Below are 8,265 nucleotides of genomic sequence, written 5' to 3'. Positions count from 1 at the left end.
ATCCCTCTTTGTATCTTCATTTTCATTTTGTTGTAGTTTGTCACTTTCCATTTCTTGAATTTGTGCTTAAGATATTATTGATTCTTATTACGATTGTTGTTGTTATTGTGCAAGAAGATTGAGCAAGCTGTATTTGACCATCTTATTGAAATGGCTTACAGAAAGAGATTGGTAATAAACATTCCACTATCAACCTTTTATTTATTTTACTAAGATTTACAAATTTCCTTACCATTTTGATACTTGATTTTATTAAGATTTACAAGATTGGTAATAATAAACATTCCTCTAGTTATCAAATCTCGTGCTTTTTAATACTTGATTACACTTGTTTAGACCTTCTGTACAAATATTTGGTTGCTTTGTATTCTGCAGATAACATCCTTGGTAACTTCCTTTTCAATTTTTTTCTTAATGCCAAAATTACCGTTAATGAAGGGAGAATAGAGGAAATTAATTTTAATAAAACTAAAATAACTTCCAATTACTTTAATACATTTAAGTTTAACAACAATCATATTAGACATTTTATCATTAAAATCATTTTATAATTACATGAGCCAATATTAAATTAAAATAATCTGACATTAGAGTCTCAAAATGTCGATTAAAAAAGTGTCTAAAAATTAAAAGGCATAAACTTATTAATAAAGAAAATTTTAATGAAAAATAATTAAAAGATTAAATAATCAGAAAAAGAACAATGAAATATATATCTTTTGTAAAAAAAAATTATGCAATAGAAATAAAATAATCGAACCTCATTTCAATAATATAGTATAACTTTATATATCTTCGATCTTTTGCAAAACATTCCTGTGAATATTGTGTTATTACAATAGCTGAAACAAAACAAAAAATATAAAACTTATCTGAAAAAATCAACAAATTTTAAACTACATAACACAAAAAATTACCAAACAACTATTTCAGAAAGAAACCGCGAATATGAAACAAAAATGTAAAAGGAAACAATAAATATGAGAAAATAATTATGTAAACATAGGTAGTTATAGAATGAATACTTGTTTCAAGTATATAAGGTAATAGTATTATTTAAAGCAATATAATAATTTAGAAGCACACAATTATTGATAATTATATTCTAATAAAATTAAATACTAATTGAATAATTACATTAAATAAATTAACTTAAATACTAATCAAATATCAAATAACATAATGTATACTTGTAAATAAATAAATAAATTATAAGCATAAAAAAATCGTCACAATAAAAAAGAGAATGATTTGATAATCAAATCTTGAAGATTATTGATCTACAAATATGAGAAAATAATTAATATTGTTAATTATCTTAATTTAAATATTTTATCAGAATTTATATTAGTTATTGATCAATTATCTTAATGGTTCAAGATTTATTTAAATTAAATATTTTAAGAAGAGAATGATTTGATAATAAAATCTTGAAGATTATTGATTATCTCAATTAAATGTAATAATCAGATAAAATTAATTGTTTCATTAATCTGATCTAATAAATTGATATCAATCAAATTTTTTTAATATTAATTAGTAAAATTCATCAAACAAATTCATGTATTAATATTTTTTTTCTTTTTCCTGAGTATTAATTAATTTATTAACTAATTAGAATATTTTAGTCATGATTGATTATAGTAATTAAATAATTGTCGTAATTGCCATAAATGATAAATATATTTTTATTAATTAAAAATAAATAAAAATTTATTTGGAAGACATGAATAGAGGATTGATACGTAACCTGAACAAAACCTTTTATATATATATATATATATATATATATATATATATATATATATATATATGTATGTATATTAGATTGGAGATCGACTTCCGTCTTTAAAACGAGACTTATAAAACATTACATAAATGAGATTGTGAAGAAGATTTGATACATATTAACCTTACATATATGAAAATAGTTGACTCTAAAAAAATAAGAGCATTAAACTTTTGCCTGGTTAATAGTAGTTTTATTATCAACTCAACTCGAATGTCAAACGTGGTATAGGAATTTAAGTTATTCTAAACTGGAAAAAAAAGTGTTGATTTTAAAATATCGAAGGAATAAATTTAGGTGTCTAATTATACATTACTTTGTTTGAGAAAAATAAAAAATAAGGAGGAGGGTATAACTCTTTTTTAGGTTTAAATTTACTCTTATTTTGGACCTTTTGTTTTAGGCTAAGCGTTTAGTGGTTTTTCAATTTTCTATCAATGCCATGCTTATTAATTTCTTGGGAATATTGACTTTGTATCCTTGTGATTTCTTATGTTTCACAATGTATAGTTGAGCATAAATTGCCCTTTTATTTCACAATCACTGTTTTGGAAAGCATGCATTTATGGTTGTGTTAGGGTGTGATTAATCTCAAACCAGTGTCTTATTGTTGTGCTATTGTGTTTTTTTAGTACGTATTCAAATGATAGAAGAGAACAATTGATTTCTCGTACTTAGGACATAGGAGGGGCTTCTCCATTTTACAATTTAAAACACAAACTTAGTAGATTTGTTATTTGTCAAAGATATTGGCAAGCTGTTCACTATCATTCTTATCATGTAAAAGTAAAATCATGGAAACTATCAAATGACAAATTGACAAGAAACAAGCCGCAATCAAGTAACAAAGGGCTAAATGCCCTGTCATTCCCAACACTCAATGTGCAACAATACAATCATAATCCTAATAGCCTAATTGGGGATTTTACCAATAAATTTTTTATTCTCTCTTCTCTCTTTTTATTCATAAATCACATAAGAGTAGTCTGTCCCAGAACACAGTCATGGACTTTTCATATCCATCTCACTCTTGCATGCGGATGATACACCTAATGGACTGTCCCTTCAGCATTAAATCAAAAGCTTTGTTGATCTCTGAGAATGGAACTGTGTGAGTGATGAATTTGTCCACTTCTAGCTCCTGCAATATCCATAAAGATCATGTGTTAGCAACATGAGTTGGCAATATAGGTTCTCTCAAAAGACCACACAATTCACTGTGTAAGCAAGCTTACCCCACTCATGTACTTCTCGACAACAGATGGAAGATCGGTGCGTGGTTTGTAGTTGCCATAAAAGGTGCCCTTAAGAGTCCTCTCGTTCAGGAAATTAATAGGAGCAGTTTTGAATGCATCATCTTTACTAGGCACACCAACAAGTACAGCAAGACCCCAACCCTGAGAAGAAAAAAATGAAGGTTCAGCCTTAGCAAGTAGCTTAGTTTACATTTTACTGAATTTTAACAATAAGAGATTATCAGTTATGATTCACTTACATCGTGGACGCATTCGAATGCTGAGACCATGGCTTGGATGCTGCCAGTACATTCAACAGCCCGATCCACACCTCCATTGGTCATTTCAGCAATTACCTGTTCGACAACATTCACACCTCAATCTCTTTTGTTCAAACAAAGACACTAAGATACCATTTATAATAGCATTAGAATTGAAACTCAACTGAAAAGTTTAAAAACAATAGCATCAAAAGAACATGGTGAAACTATAACAGTATAACTACTTGTGGAAAGATATTGAACTCCAGCAAATTATTGATGAACTAACCTGTTGCACAGGTTTATCATGATCCTTTGGGTTCACAAACTCATTAACCCCAAACTTCTTAGCTGCCAACAAAAATAAAATCATAAGCCACCATCAACAAACCAAATGCAATTTAATTAGGCTGCATTGAATCTTTAAACAACTGATCGAAGAAGAATGCATTATACCTTCTTCAAATCGGGCAGAAACTAAATCAACTCCAATGATTCTTGAAGCACCTGAAACTCTTGCACCTTCAGCAGCCTAAAATATTGAATGAAAAATAAGAGTGGGACTTAGCTTTCCTCTATATTAGCATTTATCAGTTGCTAAACAAATCACTAAAAACGAGCAACCAATAACATACCGCAAGGCCAACAGCTCCAAGTCCAAATATGGCAACAGAGGAACCAGGTTTTGGTTTTGCTACATTTACAGTAGCACCAAAACCTACAAGATGGAATAAAATATAATACATCAGAAAATATAATCAGCTAGCTAGTTTGCTACATGCAAACAATATACAACTATCACAATTGTCAAGGTTGTAAATCTTCCATACCTGTGCAAATTCCACAACTGAGAACACAAACTTTGTCAAGTGGAGCAGCAGGGTTGATCTTTGCAACACATCCAGCATGGACAACAGTGTATTCACTGAATGTAGAGGTTCCCAAGAAATGGTGTATGGGTTGTCCATTCTTAGAGAACCTTGATTGGCCATCATGGATCATGACACCCCTATCGGTGTTGATCCTGAGTAGCTCACACATGTTGCTCTCCTCTGACTTGCAATGGGCGCAATCTCCACACTCTCCTGTGAACACAGGGAGGGCATGGTCACCTGGTTTCAGATGAGTCACACCCTCGCCTACGCTCTCCACAATCCTGAATAAAACCATGAAAAACCAGTAAGTAATTGCTCATTGTCGACGAACCCTTAATTTTCTCTTGGTCTTTGATGTCACACATTCAGTGTAACAAAACAGGAAAGAAAAGTTTGAAACACGTTAAATGAGGAAAATAAGGCTAAGATACCCCGAAGCTTCATGGCCAAAAATGCGAGGAAACAATGGAGTCTGGCCCTGAAATGGTTGAAAAGATAGAAAATCAAATTAGACACTGATGACTTGGTGATGCATAATAAATATTAGATGGAATCAGCAGAATAGAAGAGGAAACAATACCCAGTTTTCCAATCATTCCAAACAAATTTACATTCCAGAGAAAAATCCGTCTCCTCTAAAGTGATCGCTCTACTTTAGAGTGTAAAATAAGCAATCTCAATGGTTAAGAAAATTAATGATCAATATTACATGTACATATATGATAAATCTTGAATGTATTGAAAGATGAACAATTAATTTTCTTATCAAGTACTGAGATTACTTAGTTAACTCCTTTTCACTTTAGAGGAGTCACATCCTAAAGAGAAAACAACAAAAACCAACCTTTGACATAGACATTACATATATATCTGCTAATCACTATTTCAACAAAATCATATCACATCAATTACATATTGATTTTAATTTAACTAAGATAATGTAACACATGTATGCACTAATCTAATCTAATAAAGATAGTGTTATAACCTTCGCATCCCAGAAGTAAACATCAGTGTGGCAAAGAGAGGTGTAGAGGATCTTCAAACGGACTTCACCGGCTTGCGGTGGCGCAACCTCCACTTCTTCAATCACCAGCGGCTTCCCAGCCTCCCATGCAATCGCAGCTATAACCCATTACACACCCACACCAACCAATGCAATGAGTAATAATATTAGCGTCTCATCGTTAGAACACTAGTTAAAGATTAAAGAATTAAAAGAAGAATTTTTTATTAGAAATCATAAGAAAATATATTTTAAAATCATAGGAAATTATATTTTTATTTTTTCACTTATATATAAATAAAAATAATTAATTTTAATATTATTTAATCTTTTTAATTTCAAGGAAAAAATAAGATTATTTTTAAAATAATCTTTATTGGAACTCAGTATCATAAATAAAAAAATTATTAAAAGTAGAATTTAAATTTTTTTAAAATAATATTTTAAAAATAATAATATTAAATAGGGAAAGTTAGATTTATTTAATTCTAACCTAGAGATTATTTTTTTCTTTTCATGTATATGAATCGAGATGCAGTATTTCAATTAAAACAAACTTTTCATTTGTACGGACATTAGATAACATATGTCATAATATTAATACATTACCGCACAGAAGAAAAATAGAAAAAAAATGATGATGTTAATGAGAGTGAATAAGAGATGGGAGACCTTTGCACTTGATGGTCTGGCCAACGGTGCTAGACATGGCTCTTAGAACGAAGATGAATGAATGATGAGAAGTGAGTTTTTGTTTTTTGTGAGGAAAGCGTTGATTTAGGGAGGGGTACTTATGGGTGCGAGAGGGAAGAAGGAAAATGCGGAAAGGTGAGCCAGAAAACCGCGTTACCCGTGGTATTGCACGTTACTCACGACTGCGCCACATCGAAATCGAATGGCCGTTGCTCGCTCTTTCTGTGTTCTGTTTCGTCTACAATTCCGTCAGTGGTTTTTGGTCTCTGCCTTCCACTCTGCGCCTTTGGATTCCCTACACGTCGCCGCGTAACTTTGACCGTGGATAAAATGAAAATGGAGAAATTGTATTTGTAAATTTTTATATAAAAAAGACAAAATTATAAATTTGCTCTCCCAATTTTTCTTCAGTTTCGGATTTGGTCCCCTAATAATTTAATTTACAAATTTGGTTTCCTTATTTTGTAAAATCGTACAATGTTAATCCTTCAGGATGACGTTGACCGTTAACAAGTAATGTTGACTATTAGATGATGGCTATCACATGTCGTGTTCTGATTGGATGTCAACTCCATGAAAGATAAAATGAATTGTTGTTTCTATTGACCAATCAGAACATGACATGTGGGTGTCATCATCCAATAAGAACGTGACATGCGACAGTTAATGTCACTTGTTAACCGTCAATGTCCAATTGTGACCTAATGAATTAACATTGCACAATTTTATAAAATAGGGGGACTAAATTTGTGAATTAAATTAGTGAGGGACCAAAAATACAATTTTACCTATAAAAAATGATAACTACTTTTATAAAAAAAATGTTTAAATTATTCTATTGACCCTATACTCTTTAACAATTTTTAGTTAGATATCTGAATTATTTTTTAATTGGTACATTGAACTTATACTTATTTTTTAAGGTAAATGTTCACCTTAGTTTCTTTATTTTGCGGCGGAACATGATAATTTCGTTTCTATGTTATGAAAAAGATTAATTTAATCTATAAATGTATTCATAATTTAGTATGTGTTATAAAAAAATGAATTTCATTTCTATTCAATCTTTTTCTAACGTGATTTGTGTTATTATAATTATATGCCACTTGATTTAGACAAATTTAGGGCTTAAGCAAATATGAAAATATAACATATGTATTATATAGATAACATTTATGAATGTGGATAGACATTTGGGTAGTAGGATGGTTGTGGAGTCAATGTTATTATTAATGCTATTGTGAATGTGGCAGGTATAATTTGTATCAAGAACAATCGAACTGATAATTCAATCACGTTTAGTAAATGGTTTCTCAAAAAATGTGAAAAGCTAAATCATTAAATGTTCTAATTGTAATATCAAAAGGCAAATATGAAGAGTATCTAATCTACAATATTATAAAAGAGAACCCGAGGAAAATTATTGGTGTGACCATTCTTAGAAAATTGCCACTTGTCCCTTTTGCTGGGTTTATTATCATTTTGATGTGTTTTTGGTTTGTCCTCAGCTTCTACACGTGGATGGTTTACGTGTTGATTTTTTTATTTGCAAGTGGTTTACGTGTTAAGCAAGTGGTTTACGTGTTAATTGTTTTGATCAGCAAGGAATTTTTGTGCCATGTGTCTGATGGCTAAGGTAGCTTCCACTCTTTGATTGGGCACGTGGTTTGGGGGTTTTGTTCAATCCCGTTGGTTGTTGTTGTGTCATTTTGGTTTGTTTCTTTTTCAAGTTTGAAAGCTAAACTGGATTTGAAGGTGTGAGGCTCGGCCTTGGTTGTTTCTTTACTAACTTTTATGTGCATGGCTGCGATTTTCGTTTTAGTTTTCCAGTTTGGTTTTGTTCTGTTGTTGGGGTTGTTCTGTTTTTTTGTTGTGACATTTTTGTTTGTTTCTTTTTCAAGTTTGAAAGCAAAACTGGATTTGAAGGTGTGAGGCTCGAACTTTTATCTCCATGTCTGTGATTTTTGTTTTTGTTTTCCAGTTTGGTTTTGTTCTGTTGTTGGGGTTGTTTTGGTTTTTTGTTTAATGTCTTTGTGTTCGGTTTGGTTTCAGTTTGTATGTGTGTTAGTCTTTTTCGCTGTTTTTTTTTCTTTGGTGCTTTGTTTACTAACTTTTATATTGTGCATGGCTGTGATTTTATAGTTTTTCTTTGGTTGACAAGTTTCTTTTGGGGTTTGCTTTTCCTCCGTTGCTGAGTTTGACTGTGAGAAGAAAAGGTAATGTTTATGTTGTGCATGTGTGTTTTAGCTTTCGTTTGGCTTTTGCTGGGTTTGTTTTGATTTTGTTGTCCTTTTGTTTTCTTCTTCGGGTGCAACACGTCTGTGGTTTACGTGTTTGTTTTTTTCCTCAAAAATGAACTATTGTGCCATGTGTCTGATGGATAAGCTAGCTTGCATTGTTTGATTGG

The 8,265-nt window shown here is 30.9% G+C and overlaps 2 protein-coding genes across 2 annotated transcripts in view; one reads left to right on the top strand and one right to left on the bottom strand.

The window, feature by feature from the left end:
- Positions 1-2,631: 2,631 nt before the first annotated feature.
- On the bottom strand, positions 2,632-6,180 carry LOC100800668 (alcohol dehydrogenase 1). The gene is made up of 10 exons (XM_003544690.5): positions 5,838-6,180; positions 5,148-5,284; positions 4,591-4,637; positions 4,115-4,440; positions 3,920-4,002; positions 3,741-3,816; positions 3,574-3,635; positions 3,285-3,380; positions 3,025-3,186; positions 2,632-2,930 (listed from the first exon to the last, which is right to left on the bottom strand). Exons 1-10 carry the CDS (start codon positions 5,872-5,874, stop codon positions 2,814-2,816), a joined length of 1,143 nt encoding a protein of 380 aa, XP_003544738.1. The 5' UTR covers positions 5,875-6,180; the 3' UTR covers positions 2,632-2,813.
- The window catches only part of LOC102669158 (uncharacterized), a 6,207-nt gene continuing 3,925 nt past the window's right edge, over positions 5,984-8,265 (top strand). Inside the window, exons 1-2 of the mRNA XM_006596741.1 lie at positions 5,984-6,120; positions 8,001-8,074. Of these exons, the coding sequence (XP_006596804.1) occupies positions 5,984-6,120; positions 8,001-8,074 (211 nt within the window). The remainder of the gene's footprint in view (positions 6,121-8,000; positions 8,075-8,265) is intronic.

This window comes from Glycine max, chromosome 14, assembly GCF_000004515.6.
Source record: "Glycine max cultivar Williams 82 chromosome 14, Glycine_max_v4.0, whole genome shotgun sequence".
NCBI lineage: Eukaryota > Viridiplantae > Streptophyta > Magnoliopsida > Fabales > Fabaceae > Glycine > Glycine max.
This window is presented reverse-complemented; position numbering and strand designations above follow the sequence as displayed.

Excerpts from the sequence above, each read along its gene's own strand:
- LOC100800668 (XM_003544690.5), bottom strand. The coding sequence starts at position 5,874 with ATGTCTAGCACCGTTGGCCAGACCATCAAGTGCAAAG. Across the intron at positions 4,003-4,114 it reads CAGTTGTGGAATTTGCACAG|GTTTTGGTGCTACTGTAAAT; the intron begins GTATGGAAGATT and ends TCCATCTTGTAG. Across the intron at positions 3,187-3,284 it reads CATTCGAATGCGTCCACGAT|GGTTGGGGTCTTGCTGTACT; the intron begins GTAAGTGAATCA and ends TTTTCTTCTCAG.